The sequence below is a fragment of the Giraffa tippelskirchi genome, chromosome 13, assembly GCF_054371585.1.
Source record: "Giraffa tippelskirchi isolate mGirTip1 chromosome 13, T2T-mGirTip1v1.2.pri, whole genome shotgun sequence".
Classification (NCBI taxonomy): domain Eukaryota; kingdom Metazoa; phylum Chordata; class Mammalia; order Artiodactyla; family Giraffidae; genus Giraffa; species Giraffa tippelskirchi.
The window spans coordinates 5,158,544-5,177,508 of NC_137287.1; the positions used below are offsets into that span (position 1 = coordinate 5,158,544).

Below are 18,965 nucleotides of genomic sequence, written 5' to 3' on the forward strand. Positions count from 1 at the left end.
TATCCAAGCAACCACATAGAGGATTCATCTGAGGGGGCTCCAACCCCATATCCGAGCGACCATGACTGTCCCAAGCCTGCTTTGTGAGATAGTAAAGAAGAATTGATGCTTTTGAATTGTGGGGCTGGAGAAGACTCTTGAGAGTCCCTTGGACAGCAAGGAGATCAAACCAGTCAATCCTAAAGGAAATCAGTCCTGAATATTCATTGGAAGGACTGATGCTAAAGCTCTAATAATTTGGCCACCTGATGCCAAGAGCCAACTCATTAGAAAAGACCCTGATGCTGGGGAAGATTGAAGGCAGGAGGAGAAGGGGACGACAGAGGATGGGATGGTTGGATGGCATCACAGACTTGATGGACATGAGTCTGAGCAAGCTCTGGGAGCTGGTGATGGACAGGGAGGCCTGGCACGCTGCAGTCCATCGGGTCACAAAGAGTCGGACACGACTGAGCGACTGAACAACAAAGAAGGAAGGCCCCTTGGTGTCCTACTGCGGAGCAGTCGCCTTACACAGCAGTGAGGATCCTAACAGTCTGTCACATTTTACTCAGAGCTTCACAGTCTACAGAAGCGCTTCCCTCCTGTTATTCCATTTTTATAGTAACCCTCTAGGGGAGGGATCAACACCCCCATTTCCCAGATGAGGCCCTGAGGCCCTGAGATGTGAGGAGACATGTCCGAGGTGACCCAGCTAGTAAGTGCCAGGCTGGGCTGGAGCCCATAGGAAGGTCCACAAGGAGCAAGAGGAAACAGATGCCTGGGCTGGCATGCTCTGCCGGGCAGGTGTCCAGGCTGACGCCAGCTGTTTCCCAGGGGCCTCAGACGTCAGCACCAGGGTCTCCAAACGCTGAAGGACCCTTCTGAAATACCGTTCTTTGCTCTTGAACTGCCACCCCCACCCCCACCCCCTAAGCATCTGGCGTTGGTGAGCTGGGCTATTCTCAGATCACTGTGTCTTTCCCCCAGGTGTTCTTCTGAGCAGGCATCCTGGCCAGGCTCGAGGACATGAGGGATGAATGCCTGGCCAAGATCATGACCACGCTGCAGTGTTGGCTTTGCAGTTTCCTCATGAGGGTCAAATTCAAGAAGATGCTGGAACGAAGGTAGCACCAAGGGGGTGGGCCCACTGAAGCCTCACCATTCACATGCAGCAGCTGGGAACCCCTCCACACACACGGCGGTCAGCTCCACCAATGACGCTGGGCAGTGTGGAAGGAGGGTGACAGTGTCTCTGCTGGCCCAAAGAACCCTCAGCAGAAATTTATTTTCCCACAGTTCTGGAGCCCAGGAGTCTGAAATTAAGGTCTTGGCAGGCAGACTCCCTCCGAGGCCTCCAGAGGAGCCTCTCCTGCCTCTTGCAGTCCTGGTGGCCCAGGCACTCCTTGGCCTAAGGCTGCACCACTCCAGTCTCTGCCTCTGTCCTCACATGGTCTCCCTTCTTTCTATAAGGACACCAGTCATCTTAGGTCAGCCACCCCCCCACTCCAGAATGGGGGCTCCCCAGGTGGCACTAGTGGTAAAGAACCTGCCTGTCAAAGCAAGACATGTAAGAGACGCAGGTTTGATCCCTGGGTCGGGAAGATCCCCTGGAGGATGAAATGACAACCCACTCCAATATTCTTGCCCGGAGATTCCCATGGACAGAGGAGCCTGGCGGGCTACAGTTCATGGGGTCACACAAAGTCGGACACGACTGAAACGACGTAGCATACACAAATGCACTCCAGTCTGACCTCATCTTAACCTTAGTAATTCCATCAGCAAAGACTCTATTTCCTATTAGGGTCGCAGTTGCAGGTTCTGGGGGGCAGGACTCCAGAGTATCTTTTAGGAGGGGACACAGTTCAACTCCTGACAGGGACCATCTAATATAAACCTTTCTCTTTACAATCGACAAATCACTCTCACAGCCTTCTCCTTACTTGATCCAGATGATGATGCTGAGAGAGGGGTGTGGCAGGACCAGCGACCCATTTTACAGATGTGGAAACTGAGATCAGAGGGTGGTTAAGGTACTGGGCCAGAGAGAGTCATGATCAGAACCCAGAAGTCTTCATTCCAAATCCCTGCCCTCAGAATCGTGTTTTTCAGCCATCTCCCTAACATGGTAATATGAAAAAAGCTCTGGCGGCCCTGCGGCGGACTCTGGCCCTTTGTGGTCACAGTATAAGTAATAAAAACAGTAGCGAATAAATAATAACAGTAGTGAAGTCCAGAAATCCATCAGCAGGCCCCCTGTGACCCAGCCAAAGGCAGGGACACAAGTCAGGGGCTAAATGGTGGGACTCAGTGTCCAGAAGCCCCCCACTAAATGACAGTTGAAAGAAGCTGTTAGGGGCCAGGAGGACTGATTCCAGAGACTGCAGACGATGGGATCTGGAGACTAAATGGACGACTCCAGGTGAGGGAGTGGAAGGAGGGGCAATGCAGGAGGAAATGAGCTCAGCCCTAAGCTGTCTGAGAGGAGCTGGTTCCATTGGGGAGGCTGGTCCCCATCACCCTCCCCCCCATACCTGCATTTTAACCCCTGCATCCCTTGATTCTTTTTTGCAGAATGGGCCTGAAGGTCATCCAGAGGAACACACGCAAGTTCCTGCAGCTGCGTTTCTGGGGCTGGTGGAAGCTCTACAACAAGGTGAGGGCCTCGGGGCCTCGGGGCCTCGGGTTCTGGGCACAGGGGCCTCTTGGGGGTGGGAGGCCTCTTAGGGATTAGGGAGGCTGCAGGGCCAGCCTGGAAATGAGGGTGCCTTGGAGGAAGAGTGCAGCCTCCTTTCAGACGGGTTGATTCCTCCCTGAGAAAAATGATGGTGTGTCCTCCCAACTTTCAACTTATCCCTCAAAATAAAACCTTCTGAGGATGCAGAGAGCGCCCTCCAAATGTGGGCCTGGCGCTCAGGGCCTCACCCCTGGGCATGCTAAAGCACCTTCGACTCCTTCAATGAAGTCCTCGGCTTTAGGAAACCATGGGCTCCCACCTCTCCTTTCCCAGGCTGTTCTGAGGCAGCGAGGTTGAGTGAGTCAGCCGGGTGGTGGGGCTGCAGGTGCCCGAGCAACCAGGCCACTCTCAACCAATGCAGGAGTCCACGGGGCACCTACTACATGCGGGTTGGGTCATGCTGGGGCCTGGCATCCCGCCTGGGGCCCTGTGATGAGGAAGCACGCCACTGGACTCCGGGCGCAAGGCTGCTGCATTCAGGAGGCCAGAGGCCGGGATTGTCTTGAGGGGCGGGGTGTTCAGGGCAGCTACGTGGAGGGGTGGACAGGCCACAGGTCATCTCTGGGGGTCATGAGCCCCCCATAGCTCATGCAGAAGCTTCTTTCTCCTCCCCGTAGGAAAGAACTTTCTAACAATAGTAGAAAGGGGGGCGGGGTGGTGCAGATAGTAGATTCTGCATGGCCAGAGGTAGCCATGCACAGGCCAGCCTGCTGGAGGGCTTGAGATTGCAGAGGGAGCTAAACAAGAATTCCTCTAATTTGGACATCATGGTACTTTCCCCGCCTGTTCTATGTCTGACCTTCTTTCCTTAAATCAACTCCCTGTTTTACTTTGAAATTTTTATTTTAAAAGGAAACTTCGCATCCTTACCTGTCTCATCCCAAGCAGGTTATCCATAAAAACTGAAGATTTAGGAACTTCCCTGGTGGTCCAGTGGTTAAAATTCCATGCTCCCAATGCAGGGGGCATGGGTTCAATCTCTGGTCGAGGAGCTAAGATCTTCACCTGCCTCACGTGGCCTAAAACAAAACAAAACAAAAAACCCTTGTAGATTTAACAAGCTCTTTTTCATGTTCAAAAATTATTTTCTTTTAAATCATTTATTAAACCATTACTTTTCAAAACTTTAAAAATTTTTATTGGAGTAGTTGCTTTACCATGTTGCGTTAGTTTCTGCTATACAGCAAAGTGAATCAGCTGTATATATACACATATCCACTCTTTTTTGGATTTCCTTCCCATTTAGGTCAGCACAGAGCACTGAATAGAGTTCCCTGGGCTATTCAGTAAGTCCTCATTAATTAGCTACTTTATACACAGCATCAATAGTTTATGTATGTCAATCCCAATCTCCCACTTCATCCCTTCTACCCCTGTCCCCTGTTCCACCCCAGTTTCCCCCAGTGAAAATCCAAAGGTTACCATGTGATGGTGGAATCCATCTTTCCTGCCCCCTCAGTTTATGAATTACCCTTTGGGAAGCCCCAGACCAACAACCTTTAAGATTCTTTCCAAGCTGGACATAAGGGACCACAGATGACAAGGAGACAGAACCTGAAAACTTTTCTGCCTCTTTAACAGGAAGGGAAACTCACTAATTAAACACAGCAGAACAAGTTCCTGTTCCAATGAGTAAACACTTAAAATTAACTCAAAATCCTTTATTCTTAGTGCTTAACTAAAGTCTAATCCGATTTAACTAACCCGATAGGATGATTCAGTGGAAAAAGCAACACTCTCGGGGAGGTTTTGCCGGCATAAAAAGTGTTACTTAGTTGCAAGTGATGCTTCCGATCACCTAGTTGTGCAAACTTCGCACAGCAAGATCCCAGATTCCCACAGACCAGGCTGGTGAGGACAAGTTTATCTGAAATCCTCAAAGTGGGGCAATGCCTTCACCCTAATCCATTTCCATCCATTTCCATTTCCTAATCCAATCCCAGAAAAATGTATCCATTGATCAGGAAATCTTCCAAGGGCCTGTCCCACCTACTCTGCTTGGTGCTCTGAGGGCACTGAGGGCAGGATGGAGCTGGGAAGGGGCGAGGCGGGGCTGCTGGTCTAGCAAGGCAGAGGAGCGGATGCGCCCAGGCCCTCTTGAGGGATGTGTCCAAACCACAGAGAGGTCCAGACAGAAGAGGAGCTGCTGCTTCCGGATGAAGGCGAAGCCGGCCCGGCCACACGGAGATGGGAGTGAGGGGGGCAGAGGCCAGAGCAGAACGCGCTGGCTGAGTGGGAGCAGGAGTGAGCCAGCTACATCGTGGGAGACCTGGAAGGGCACGTGGGGAGCTGGACCTTCATGTCGGGGTGGGGAGAAGACAAAAGACGCAAAAGAGAGAGAGATGGAGAGAGACAGAGAGTGAGAGAGACAGAAAGACAGCACAAAAGATCGACAGAGAGAGGACTCAGTAGGCAGAAAGGCAAGGGAAACCGGAGCTGTGAATTCAGCCAGGACTCCTGAGCACACAGAACCTACAGATCAGACGTAACCATGGGGCACAGCAAGACTGCACCTAAATGTGTCTCTCGGCTCCCAGAGCAACCTGAGGACTGGTCCTGAGCAAGGATGGACCTGCTTGGTGGGTGTTTAGGGATGCTTCATGGCATCTGTGGAGAGGGGCTCCACACAGCTGCAGCAAGAGCTTTTTTCCATGCCAAAGTGGGTTTGAGAGCCAATCGGAGACAGAGCCCCTACAGCCACCTGGCAAAGCCCATCCCCCTAACCCTCTATGGTATTGCTCACTGCCCAGATCAAGCCACTCCTGAACATGGCCCGGCAAGAGGAGGAGATGAAGGTCAAGGAGGAGGAGCTGAGGAGTGCCATAGCCAAGGGGTAGGAGCTGCTAGGCAAGGTCAAGGAACTGGAGAAGACAGCCACACTCAGCCGGGAGAACGACCTCACGGTCCAGCTGCAGGCAGTACGTGGGGCCTTGGGCGCAGTGGCAGGAGCTGGGGGCCCTGGCACAAGTCAGACCCAGAAAGAGAAAGGAGGGTCGCCTTCCAAGAAGCCATGTCCATCTAGGCCATAGGGAATTCCCAGTCTTACCTTTCCTTCATTGCCATGTCACCCTTGACCCAACTACCAAAAATCTCCATCAAATTCCTGTTTGCCCACAGCAGCAGGCTGGGCACACACACATACAGTACATGCTGGGTCTGGGGGATTATCCAGACATGGGTGGGGGTGTCACAAGATGGTGGGAGGAGCGTCGCTGGCTCCCTTGAGGACCTCGGGAACTTGCCCTCTTTTCTCTGACTCCTTTTCCTCGCCCATCGAGTGCAAACACAGTAGGGAGAACAAATGACCTAGTTTCCATGGGAAGCTGGACTCCCAACACGATGAGTGGGTTCACTGCCATGACCCTGCTGGTTTACAGAGGTCCTTCTCTGATTTGACCTTCACAACCACCTCTTAAGACACCCAGTTCTCACGTGTATCTTCAGGGTAGAAAAGTCCACTTGACTGAACTTTGGAGACTTGATCACGGTCCCAAGTTGATCAGTAGAAGACCCTTGACTGGGAGGGGCCCAGTGCCATCTCGACCCTCCCTGCTGTCACGGCCGTGTCTCCTTGGCCAGCATGGTGTCAGCACTTGCATCATCCACCCACTTTTCCTAAGCTGTCTCTAACATTGTTCCTCCACAGCCTCTCCACAGCCTCTCCACAATCCAGAGAAGTTGCTCCAGCTGGGACCTTCATTTGATGTTTGGAAGGCTGAGACCAAGTGAGACTACAGGGATAAAAGGATCTTCCACTTATAGAAGTACCTTCATGGTGACCCTTTCCCTTATTTTGCAAAGAACTGAATTTCAGTAAATTTATACCACAAACTAAAAGTCATCTAGCTGATCTGGTCTTCCACCTACATGGCCACTGACCTCATCTCAGGGAGACCCCAGGGGACACCCCCATTTACTGCCTGTATGTCTTCTGACAACTCCACCCACCTCTGCATGTCGGTTCTCTCAATATCTGCCTGGCTTGCTTCTCAGCACTGTTGTAAGGATGAACTTCGGAGAACGGAACCAGATTGTTAACACAAAAGTGTTAAAACAATCCTGGGAGTTATTTGGGTGGAGAGGCTCCTCCCCGTGGGTGGATGGAGGCACGGTCACACCCAGGGTCAGCGGATTAGATGGCAGAGCCTGGACTTCTCCTAGACCACTCTCCTAACACCTCGAGGTGCATCTGATCACCTGGGATCTCGTTAAGATGCAGATTCAGAAGAACAGGTCACAGGTGCGGCCTGAGATGTTGCATCCTAACCGGCTTGCTGGTGATGCTGCTGCTGCTGGTCTGGGGACCGCACTCATGGATGACGCTTGGTCCCGCGCATTGTCAAGGAGCTTGGAGATGGCCTGGCTCCCCGCCCAACCCCCAGGACACATTTGCTTGGGGCCCACCAGTGCCAGGCCTGTTTGCAGTCGTTGTCCCCTGCACGTGCTGGGACCCTGCCTTTGACCAACGCTCTTTCCTCCACCAGGAGCAAGAGAACCTGCTGGACGTGGAGGAGCGCCTGACCCCGATGATGAAGGCCAATATAGGGCTGGAGAGCCAGATCTCCAACACACGAGAACGGCTGGAGGAGGAGGAGGGCCTGTCAGCCTCATTGAGCGCAGACAAGCGCAAGCTGGAGGGGGAGCTGAGTGACCACGTGGAGGGCCAGGGAGACCATGCTGGCCAAGATGGAGAAGGAGAAGCAGGTGAGGAGGCCCCCAGGCCTGACTCTAGTCCTCTCGGGGCCAGGGAACCCCTAGTCCGCTCGCCCTGCAGGAGCCACACCCAGAACTGCCCTGCAGTGCTGCCCAGGACCGAGCTGCCAGCTAGATGCAGCTATTTTAACTTAATTCAGTACAATTTCAGAGGCAGCTCCTCGGTCGACCTGGCTGCATTTCGAAGGCTCAGTAGCCACACACGGCCCATGCTATGATGTCAGATGGAGCAGCTGACTCAGGGGGCCAAGGGCTGCTCCCCTCGTGGGGACACCTGGGCCTGGCTGGGTCTCCTCGTGCCCAGGTTCCCGGGTGTCTGCCTGGCCCACTCAGCCTCAGCATCCCCGGGGCCCCTCACAGAACATCCCTCTGCACCACCAACTATATCCGCACCCCCTCCCAGAAGAAGCAACCCTGTTGTAAGGCGCAGTCACATTTAGCTGCTCAGCTTCTGCCCAAACAAGCAGTTGCTGCCCCTGCATGAAGCTCCCCGGCTCCTGGTACTGGCTGGCTGACCCTCAGCCCCAGGCCCCCTTCCAATCTCACATGGGTGGGACCTCCCCAGCAAGGGAAGGTGGACCGGGGTGTCTCCAGCACTGAGGTACACACGAACCACCAGGACCTTGATAAGATGCAGACTCTGGGCCGGCAGGTCTGGTGCGGCCGAGGGGCTGTGTTCCCAACACAGTCCAGGGCGATGCCACGGCTGCTGTCCAAGGACCAGGCATTGAGTAGCCAAGGCCTGACGGTGTCCTCGCTGCCCCCTCACCCCAAGATCCTGACTTGGTTGGGCACTGGCATCTCTCAGGCCCTGAGGTGACCCTGGGGTGCAGCCATGCTGAGGACCCTCTCTCTGAGTATGTGCCCCCTCCGCCCTGCCCCCAAGGATATTCCCAGCCTTAAAGTCCCCACCCCACCTCCAGGCCCTGGATCACAAAGTCCATACGCTGACTGGGGACCTCTCCCTTCGAGGAGACTCCATTGCCAAGCTCCGGAGGGAGAAGAGGACGCTGGAGGAGCTGCATCAGGTAGGTACCACCTGCCTCTCCCCTTGAAGGAGCAGGTGGAGCTCAGAGACAGGAGACCCCTGTTCAAATCCCAGCTTTGCCACCCCTCAGCTGGGGGCCCTGGGAAGTTACAGAGTCTCCCTGAATCACAGTGCCTTCATCTATCAAGTGGGCATGGTCACTGGCGGCCTCCCTTCCAGGTTTGCTGTAGTGTCATTTATCACCCAAACTAGGACAGGTTCAGAGTGAAAGGGGTAGCAGGTGTGGGTCAGAACGGTCCAGGCACCAGGGAGGAATGCTCCTAGCATCGTAAGGATGAAGAGGGCCCATGGAAGTGCCCTGGAGTTCTAAAGCACCAGCAAACCTTGATTCATCGCAGCAGCCACAACAGACGTGAGCTCTTGAGATCACAGAGCTCTCACCACCCATCAGTGCCGACAGTGGCACGGAACACCTCCTAGCCCAGATCAGGCTCCAGGAGCAAGTTGAAGCCCGGAACCAGATTCAGTGGACCCGCATCCCTGTGTTTGCTGACATCATGAATCTACGTATGTCCCCAGAGCGCCTCTCTCTGCTGCCCCCGGCAACACCTCCCCTTAGACTGTGACTCTCCATATATCCAACCCAGAACCCCCTTTTATAACAAACACGCTCAGTTCTCATTATTCAAGGTGGTGAAGTCACTGAATTAGCAAAGCCTGAACCTTTGCTCTCGGGGGAATACAGGGTTAGGTTCCTGCAAACCTTTGGTCACAGTGTTTTTCTCAACCCATGGATACATCATACATGGTTTTGATTTATACATTATCTTGTTTTATGTGTGTTTCTGTTGAAAAACACACAATATTTAATACATATTGTTGATTCCTTGACACTGAACTCATGGTCAACAGTCACTGTATCTCAGGCCTGAACAAAGCTCATCCAACACACAGATTTTCTCTGCAAAGCACTTCAGAGCCTTCTTGTGTCAGGAACACCACGCAGCATGGTGGCACTGTGCTTGGTGGCATCATAAGCAGTGAAATCACCAAAAAAAAAGCACCAATGTAAAAAAAACCTGGCACTAAACAGGCCAGGAAAAGGACACTTGTTTGCAGTAGGAGCTGAACTGAGATGATAGAGCATCATTTATCCAACCTCAGCTGGAAGAAGTGCGCCTCAGGCGACTTGACATTTTCGCTGCTCTGCGTGTCCACGAATGACCACAAAAGCACCACGAGTATTGATCTGGGGATTACAAATAAACTTTAGCGAGTAGGTAAATTGGCAAATAGATAACTCACAGACAATGAGGATCAACTGTATTTTGGAAGGCCCTCTTACCATCCTGAACTGAAGACAACGATAATGTAACTAATACGTAACTTCAGGAAAATCAATTGGGTGCCCTTCCATATAAATGGAGAAATGAGTGACATTATGCTATGCTAAGTCGCTTCAGTCGTGTCCGACTCTGTGCGACCCCACAGACGGCAGCTCACCAGGCTCTGCCGTCCCTAGGATTCTCCAGGCAAGAATACTGGAGTGGGTTGCCATTTCTTTCTCCAGTACATGAAAGGGAAAAGTGAAAGGGAAAAGTGAAAGTGAAGTCGCTCAGTCGTGTCCGACTCTTAGCGACCCCATGGACTGTAGCCTACCAGGCTCCTCCGTCCATGGGATTTTCCAGGCAAGAGTACTGGAGTGGGGTGCCATTGCCTTCCTCATAATAAATAATGAGGCTGTCAAAGTGCAAAAGCTCAGGCAGATCTGAGAGTGCTGCCTGCCCGAGCCCGTCTCTGACAGCTGCAGATGGGCACTGGAGGGGTGTTGGTGACTCAAGCAGCCAAGTGTGGGTGCTGCCAGTGATGAGATTTTACGAACCAGAGAATAATTCTCAGGGAAGTTTCAATAACAAGTCCTCTCTCAGTTTTCATGGTAGATCATTCTTTTAAAATGTAGTGTATGCTAAATGAAAAAAATAATTGAGTTAAATGTGCAGTGGTGCTAAGTTCTAGGTTCAGAAAAGCATAAATAGTTGTTTACTTACATGAATGTCTGGCTGGACTGCAGAACTATTCTTCATGACCTATTGTCCAGAGCAAAACCAGACATCCAGCAAAACCAAACACCCACATAGTGAGGACCCCAAACGTTATGACAACCAGAAGCCACACCCCCGCAGATTTCCTATATGCTCCTTGGAGAACCAGAGCTCCCAGCTCCCTGGGGTCCACCTATGGCTGACGGGTGATTGGTCTGCCCTGGCTGCACGCATGACTCAGGAGCAGGTGCTCTGTAACTGATCACTGACATCATCAACTCGGCCTGGAAGTGATGGCCGAGAACCAGCTCTGTTCAGCTGCTCCCACCTGCCTCATGGAACACACGTGTGTATCTTTCCAGAAACCCCTTGATGACCTGCAAGCTGAGGAGGACAAGGTGAACCACCTGACCAAGACCAACAGCAAGCTCAGCACCCAGATCCACGAGGTAATGCCCCGTCCCTGGGCCTGATTCTACACCCTGATGGCCAGGTCTGTCCATTCTGGGAACCAGGAAGTGAGGGTCTTTCTGATGCCACAGCTAAGGAACCTGGCCCAGTCTGGTTCTTTATTGCATTCTGGCCTCAGACACCCCCCTCCCTCACCACACACACAACTCTACTTTCTCTTGTATTTTTTGTCTCCGCAGCTGGAGGATAACTGGAAACAGGAAAAGAAAATTTGGGCGGAAGTGGAAAAGGCTCGCCGGAAAGCTGAGAGTGACCTGAAGATTACCACTGACCACCTCAATGAGATGGAGCGGTCCGAGCTAGATCTCCAGGAGGTGGTGGAAAAGTACGCACTCTTCATTTTGCCTGTAGCAGTGTTAGCAACACTGAGCATTTCCTGGACAGTGCTTGTGCTGGGGGCTTTGTGTACTAAACGCACTTCCCCAGCACCCACTCTGTTCCAGGCACTGTGCCCGGCACGGAGGATTAGGGAGGAAGGGGTAGGTGCTCCCTGTGCTCAGGGAGCTCCCAGCCTCACACAGGGCCATGGACACTGGACAAGAGGCTGATAGCAAGCAAAGCAGCCACCCCAGAGGGAGGGAGTCTGTGCAAAGGCCTACAAACTGAGCTGTCAAAGATCAGGAGGAGTGGAGGGGTTATGTTATCAGCGTCACCCAGGGAATAACGTGGAGGACAGGTGGGGTGAGAAAAGCTGGCAGCAGGAAGACAACTGGGAGGCTACTGCAACAGTCCAAGCATAAACCAGAACCGAGTCAGAGGCCAAGGGGAAGGGAGAGGAGCCAGGTAAGGAGGGCTGTTGTGGGGCAGAAGCTGCATTCTGTGTCTTTGAAGCACATTCTGCCTAAGGCAGGTCTAAACCACCACTGGCTGCCCAGAGGGCGTGTGCAGCAAAATCTGCCTCTCAGCAGGAGACCCTGGCCCATCCTCCCCATCCATCTGCTTGGTCTCTGGCCTCAGTTCTCACACGTGGCTCCTGACACGTGGGACTCATGCATCAGGAGGAGACAGCCTGTGGCGGCAAGTTTTTGGAGGAACATTTTCCCTAAAAAGGACAAATGTTTTGTGCGATTCTGGGGTCTGTAGACTGTAGGCTATACCAGAGCACTGACTTCTGTCCGTTTCGTTCACTGAAGAGTCCCTGGAATCCCAGGCGATGTCTGGCACCAGGAGGGACTCAGTAAGTAAGAGGCAAAATAATAAATGCACGAGTGAGTGAATGAATAGGTGGGTGCAGGAGAAGCCAGTGGAGCAGATTCTAGGGCTCAGTGGGGTGACTCATCTGTAGGGTGAGAAGGCCAGGGGTTGGGGTGAGGGGGTCTCAGCAGGTCAAGGTCTCCCCAGCCTCCACTCCCATGCCAGCTCACTAGCCCAGCCTCAGAGCTTTTCCTCAGGAGGGCAAACCTCCTCCTGCAGGAGGAATATGGAAATCAATTCTGTCAACTCTAAGGAGAGGATGGGCAGTCTCTGAATTCCACACCTCAGGGGAAACTAAAGGAACACCAGGTCTGTCCAGGGCAGAGGAGACCCGCCTCCCCTCCTGAAATGCACTGGCCTGGGCCTCAGCCCCTGGCTGCTGCCACAGTCTTCAGAGACCGACTCATGTCCACCTCACGCCAGCTTCAATTCCAAGCCCTCATGGTGGCCGCAGGGCCCTCCACGAACCAACCCTGCTCCCTCCCTAGCTCGACAGCACCATCCCCACCCCACCCCCACTCTGCCCAGGCCATCCAGGCTGGCCCCTGGCGGTGTCGGTGTCGTGCATACCTCAGCCTCCCTCCTGCCTCAGGGCCATCGCACACTCTCTGTGCCCTGCTTCCTTCTGCTTTTGACAGTGTCCCGCGTAGGCTTAAGCTGCCGTCCCTCATTTCCATCCTGCAAGGCCAGTGGGTAGGTCTCTAACCTCACACCGGAGACAGAAATTGCTCTGTCTGCTTATTTGCCTGCTAGGCGTGAATCGAGGAGCTGGAGCCAGAGCTGGAGGCTGAGAGGGCAATGAGCCAAGGTGAGTGAAACACGTCCACCCTTCCTGGAGTCAAAAGACCCAGGGAAGCCACAGTCCAATCAGGCGCAGAATCTCCTCGGGAAGCCAGCAGAGAGGAGGACAGGGTTCCGGCTGGAAAGGCCTTGTTAGTTCCTTGAGTGCCTCCTGCGTGCCCCGCACTGTGCGACACGTGCACGCTGACGACGATGGAAGACACACGATGCCCTCTGTGCTGCGGTCCAAAGGGAGGCGGCAGCAGCAGCCCGGGCACCTGAACACTGAACTCAACAGGCCGAGGCGGGGAGGAGGTTCCAGGCAAACGGGATCAGACAGCACCTGCGTGCGCAGGTATAGAGGTGTGAAGGGGAGAGCCGAGCCGGGGTGGAGGGAGGCTTGTGGGGAGGGATCCTACAGGGAGATGAATCCAAACACACACACTCCAGCTTCAGCCCGGTGGCGCTGGGGGGCAGGATGGGCACTAAGCCCCCCCAGACAGCTTCCTTTGCTGAGGGTGGAGGGCGAGGGGGCAGAGGACAGACCCCCTGCAAGCGCAGGCCTGTGGCCTCACAGATACCACTCAGTCATCCCAGTCTTTACTAGAGGAAACAGGGGCTCTTGGACAGTCAGGGTCAGTGTCATTCACCTCCCCCGGGTGGAGAAGCAACCCAGCAACCTGTCCCAAGACCTGGAAGACTTAAGTGACAGGTTGGAAGAGGCTGGGGGAGCCACATCTGCTCAGGTACCATCCTCGGGGGGCCAAGACCCCCAATTCCTGCCTGCCTACTGGACGATGAGCAAGGGGATAAAGACCAGTTAGTTCTTGCTGAATTCCCAGGGCTACCTAGAGGAGAAACCAATTAATAATAGAGAACCGGCAAGAGGGGGCTGGTTCCGTCCACTTTGCTCTGGGCTGCTCCGTTCAGTGGGTACAACCCGGGCTGAGACTGAACGCCTCAGGGGGGCTGGTGCCGGCCTGCCCACGAGCCCTGCCTCTGCTCTGCCCCGGATAGAGCAGAACTGCAAGCGGGAGGCCGAGCTGCTGCAGCTGCGGCGGGAGCCGGAGGAGGCGGCCCTGCAGAGAGCCACGGTGGCCTCCAGGTTGCGCAGGAAGCCCACGGACTCCATGGTCGGGCTAACCGAGCACGTGGAGAACCTGCAGAGGGTGAAGTCCATGCTGGAGAAGAACAAGCAGGTCATGAAGGCCGAGATCGAGGCCAGTGTGGAGACCATACAGAAGTCCAAGGTGAGGGGGATCCCCAGAGTCTTCTCAAATAATATCCCCCAAGCCCCCCGACAGGCCTGACGCGCGATCTAGATGTTGTGAAGGGAACCGAGACAGACCCATCACAGACCCCACACGCTGGGGGTATAACCTTGGCTGATGTGCACAACCCAACCGTGCCTCGACTTCCCCATCCATAAAATGGGGGTAAAGATAATCCCCACCTCACAGTGCTCGTTAGGGTTACAACAGTCATAAGGAAAAGCTCCATAAATGTAAGCTACTAGGATCATGACATTAGGACTGTATCCTCGAGGAGCTGGAGACATAGGAGGAGAGACAAGTGCAGTCACGGCCACACTGAAAACGCGATACATGGGAGGAAAGAAAATGAAGTCAGTCACTCAACGTGCATTTATCCAGCACCTGCCGCAGGAAGAGTCTTCATGTGACATGAGGGAAGTGAGGGGCTCCAGGAAAGTGGGGGGCTCCAGAGGTGAGCAGGGATGAGGCCTCAGGGGCCCAGGTCCCAGCCAACAGGTGTCTCCAAACTGCAGACACTCCTGAGGCACCACCGTGGTGCCTGTTTTATCTGAGACTCCTGCTCTTAATGGGGCATTTTCTTACTGGGTGAGGTCAGCTGGGGCCCACAAGTGAGGGGCTGTGTGCCAACCCAAAGGCTCTGGGTTTATGTTGATAGAAAATGGTGAACTGCTGAGATAGGGGTGTTCTAAAAGGATGAGGCAGGTGGCCTGGGAGGCTGCAAGAGGGCAGCCTAGCTGGGAAGCAGGTGGGCCTGGCCTGGGCCTGCTCATTCCCCCAGTGGGTCCATTCTTGCTGAGCAGATGAACGCTGAGGCCCACATCCGAAAGCTGGAGGACAACCTGGCAGAGGCTGATGCGAAAGTGGCACAGCTGGAGCAGAACCAGGTGAAAATCAACGCCATCAGGACCCACCTCCAGGGTGAGCTCGCCCCTCCCCGCAGCTTCCTGAGGATGGAATGGGGATCCTCAAGGAACCTGAAAGAGGACCTGGGTCCCCTCCCAGAGCCTCCCTGACCTTGGAAAACCCACATCCCCTGTGATGAGACAGGGAGATTTTCTTCTGCCCGCTGAGTGCTTGCTCCAAGTAACATCTTTACAGCATAAAACAGGGAACACTATTCAAAACATTTTCATGTCGATTCTCTCAATCTCTCCGTGGGATCAGCAGGAAGAGCAGTACTACTGACATAACACAATTTTCAAGCATTTTAAAACATGATCTGCCTACAAACATAAAGCAAACACGGGTCACTAATGAGGGAACTGGAAAAATGGTAGAGCCACCTTTGAAAAGCATCTGAGGGGCCAAGGTTTACACAGCCAGTAGGGAAAGGAACGCTTCAGTAACTCTGACAAGTTAGATGCAAAACTGGTTCCTGTCCAACAGGGCAATAATACTGCAACCTCTGGGTTTGATTTGTAGTTTTTTCTACCAGAAGAAATTCTTTACATCTCTAGGTCAAAAATGATTTGCGACCCATCCATATGCAAGTTAACATCTAACTTCGCAGAGCCTGGGCCCTAGACTGGGGTCAACAGTTGGGTCAAGCAAAAGTGTAGTTCCTTGGAGAGGTTCACACTCCTTAGGCACGCCAGTGAGACACGGCTCTGGAGCACTGACACAAGAGAACCTGAGGCATCATTTGGCCTTACTGCCCGAATCCTCAATACTTTTTAAAATCAATTTCCCCACTGGATGGATAAGAAGAGTGAAACAGTGAGGTTGGGGTGACTTGGTCACAAAACTGAAGACAAATAGGGCAGAGCTGGAAACCCTTGCTGGTCCTCTGGCGCACGCACCTCCTCCTGGCCTCTGGCTCTGGAAATCAGTCCTCAGATGACAGGAGTGTGGGTTCAGGGGCTGAGACGAATGAATTTTTCACAACAAACATTCTTGACCTCACTGTTGTCTCCAAACTTGTGTATGCCCTGCCAGGGGCTGGGGGCCTCGTTATCTGAAGCCACTTGTCCCACGCACAACACCTGGACGGTGGTGACCCTCAGGCACTTGCGCCCCTCCTGGGCCCACTTAGTTTGGGCAGCTGAGGTGGGGGTCACCGTGCTCCCCATCCCAGCTCCGCCAGCCAAGTAGCCGTATCTCGGTTCCTCGAGAGCCAGGCTTAGGACCTGGCTCCACATTTCTGTTTCCTTTTCGCCCAGCTGAAAGCGGTGAGCTGACCCGGGCGTGTGAAGAATCCCAGAGCTGGCTCAGCCAGATCCTGCAGATAAAGACGTCCCTGATGTCACCGGTGGATGATTACAAGCGGTAGCTGGATGAACAGTCCAAGGTTGGCTTGGGGGTGAAGTCGGGGGCGACAGTGCCACCTCCTTGAAGAAAGTTGTGTGTTATGAAGATGCAGAAGGAACATGAAAGTTATCTGATTCCACAGCGAGTAAAAGTTAACTACAAATCCAGAGCATGCGTGTGGGCGCATGAGGCTAATTAAATGAAAGAAATTATGTATACTTGTGGACGGTAATTGGGAGAAATCAAGGAAAATTAAACCTCGGTGGTTTGGGTTGCAGACTCCTATGTCTTTTCGCCTCTTGCTGCATTGTTGATCAACATCACATATCTTTAAGTGATGGTCCCAGGTGCCACAGAGACCAGGGGGCTCTGACAGGCCGGTCTGGCCCCCACAGGCCCCCAGCACGGCCGTGGTGAGTCTCGCCAACACCAAGCACGACCTGGACCTGCTGAGGAGCAGCTGGAGGAGCAGCAGGGAGGCAAGTTCCCGGCCCCCTCAGGACGTAAGAGATTTGACTCTGCTGTCACTTGCTGCCAGTTCTGGGCCCACCACGCTGACTCCGTCAGTCACCCAGGCACCCACCACCCTTCCCAAAAGACTCGATGAAGGTCAGGCTTACAGGACGTATGGTTCTAACTAAAGCGACACTATGGCTCCATTGGGAAGACAAGGGGATGGGAAATGAGGAACAGAGGCCAGAGAAAGCGCCAAAACCACACCTTCCATAGCAGGGTACCAATAACTAACACCTAAAACCACACAGAGCACATTTCATTTAGAAATATGGATGTCAAAGCCCAAAACCATCAGCTAAAAGTGCTGAAGGCGGGTGCCCGTGGTGACCTGGAGCATACCCCTGACCCAGGACTGCCGTGTCTCCTAACGAGCCTTACAGAATGACAGCAAAAACAATGTACATTTAACCTGAACAAGCCAGGTTTACACCCCATTTTCCACCGTGCCTTGGTCACAGGAGGAGCAGGCCAACCAGACACTGGCCGCTACAGAAGACGGTGCACGAGCTGGGTGATGCCGAGGAGCGGGTGGGCACAGCGGAGACCGCCCTCAGCAAGCTGTGCTCCAGACACCGCGCGGCCAGCAAGGGCATCACCTCCGTGGAGATCACCCAGGTGCCTGAGACGGGCTCCTCCAAGACGCTGTCTGAGGAGTGAGGGGCCGCAGCCCCAGCCCATAGCTGGTAGGTGTGGACTCCACGCTCCAAGTTCACCTGCTCTGCTTTGCTCTTTCCGACTTCTCTTGGATTCAGGCTAAGTCTTTTCTTACTGTTTGCTTAGGGAGGGAACAAAAAAATAAGATGCGGAATCTTTTTCTTAATTCTCTGACTCTTAAAATAATGGCTCTCTCAGGAAGTTAAGGAAACCACTGGCTTGCCTCTGGATGACTCCTACGATTAACATGTAACCTCCTTTCAGGGCAAAAACCTCAACAGGGTCCCTTCTGTTGAGCTCCCCACTCTTAGTGGGGGTTGCTCCTGAGGTTCCCTGCACCACCCAGACTCGGGAGGCATTGCAGCCCCTTCTACCTGGGTCTTAGCTTCCAGGATTAGGCACCGTGTGAAGCAGATGCCCCGCAGTGCCTTGGTGACTAGTTTTGGCTGGGGTCTGCTGGCCCTGGTCCAGGTGCCCTGTCTTCATGTCACTGTCCTGTGTCACCATGGCACAGTCCTGCCAACAGCACCCAGAGGTGATGAGGTGGAGCCCATGGGGTCTGCTCTCTGTGTCCTGGTCGATTCTCAGTCTCTAATACCATATCCCAGGCCTATCCAGTCATGCCAGGACCAAAGAAGGTGTCCCTAAAGCCTTACAACCTAGAAGAGGATGAACCAGCTATGACCCGGTGATGCCCATTACAAGGAAGAAAAAGCAGCCCACGCACCTGAGGGCACTGTCTTTCTAGCAAGAAGGAGACAAAGATGTTAGAACTCCCAGCTCTGGCTCACAAGGATCTTCTCACCCTCTCTCTCTTTTTCCTTCCAGGGTGATACATATCTCCACAGCAGACCACTGAGAGGAAAAAATATATGAAAAATGGAAAACTGGGTCTATCCCGAGAACACTATGCAAAGGAAAGTGCAAGCCAGAAAGAGACAGGTGCGAAAGAATAAAGATAGCTGTGGGGGCAAGGGGCTTGGGGATGTAAATACCTGGCCATTAGAGGCAGTAAAATTAGCATGGCTTCTCTGAGAGATGGCATCAAGCACGAGCACTTGGATAACAGTAGCTGTGGGTCTGATTTAGCTGAGATCCTACATGCTCATGTCAAGGATGGAATGTGTAATGTCCCTGGGACCTGGCTGTTCTCTAGGAGTAACTTCTCATGTGGACAATTTTAATACCTTGTCCCCATGAATCTTAAATAGAGAAACATGAAAAATAGGCTGACTGGAGATTGTTTTTATGTGAAGAATTTTTTCCTGAGACTTCCAAATCCAAAGGCAATTTTTACAGTCTACCGGGGTCCTGTGGTGTCCCTGTGTCCTCATTCACAGGCTTATGTATCAGAGATATGAAGGCAG

The 18,965-nt window shown here is 53.3% G+C and overlaps 1 protein-coding gene across 1 annotated transcript in view; it reads left to right on the top strand.

Moving 5' to 3' along the window:
* Nucleotides 1-17,601, top strand: part of LOC145532259 (myosin-16-like) — a 40,725-nt gene extending 23,124 nt beyond the window's left edge. The window contains 18 exon segments of the mRNA XM_081556909.1: nt 970-1,106; nt 2,557-2,638; nt 5,470-5,637; nt 7,204-7,383; nt 7,385-7,423; nt 8,356-8,460; nt 10,825-10,911; nt 11,113-11,258; nt 12,347-12,378; nt 12,381-12,436; nt 12,881-12,939; nt 13,548-13,652; nt 13,920-14,157; nt 14,982-15,099; nt 16,341-16,468; nt 16,824-16,875; nt 16,878-16,990; nt 17,437-17,601. Of these exon segments, the coding sequence (XP_081413035.1) occupies nt 970-1,106; nt 2,557-2,638; nt 5,470-5,637; nt 7,204-7,383; nt 7,385-7,423; nt 8,356-8,460; nt 10,825-10,911; nt 11,113-11,258; nt 12,347-12,378; nt 12,381-12,436; nt 12,881-12,939; nt 13,548-13,652; nt 13,920-14,157; nt 14,982-15,099; nt 16,341-16,468; nt 16,824-16,875; nt 16,878-16,990; nt 17,437-17,601 (2,010 nt within the window).
* Nucleotides 17,602-18,965: the final 1,364 nt, after the last annotated feature.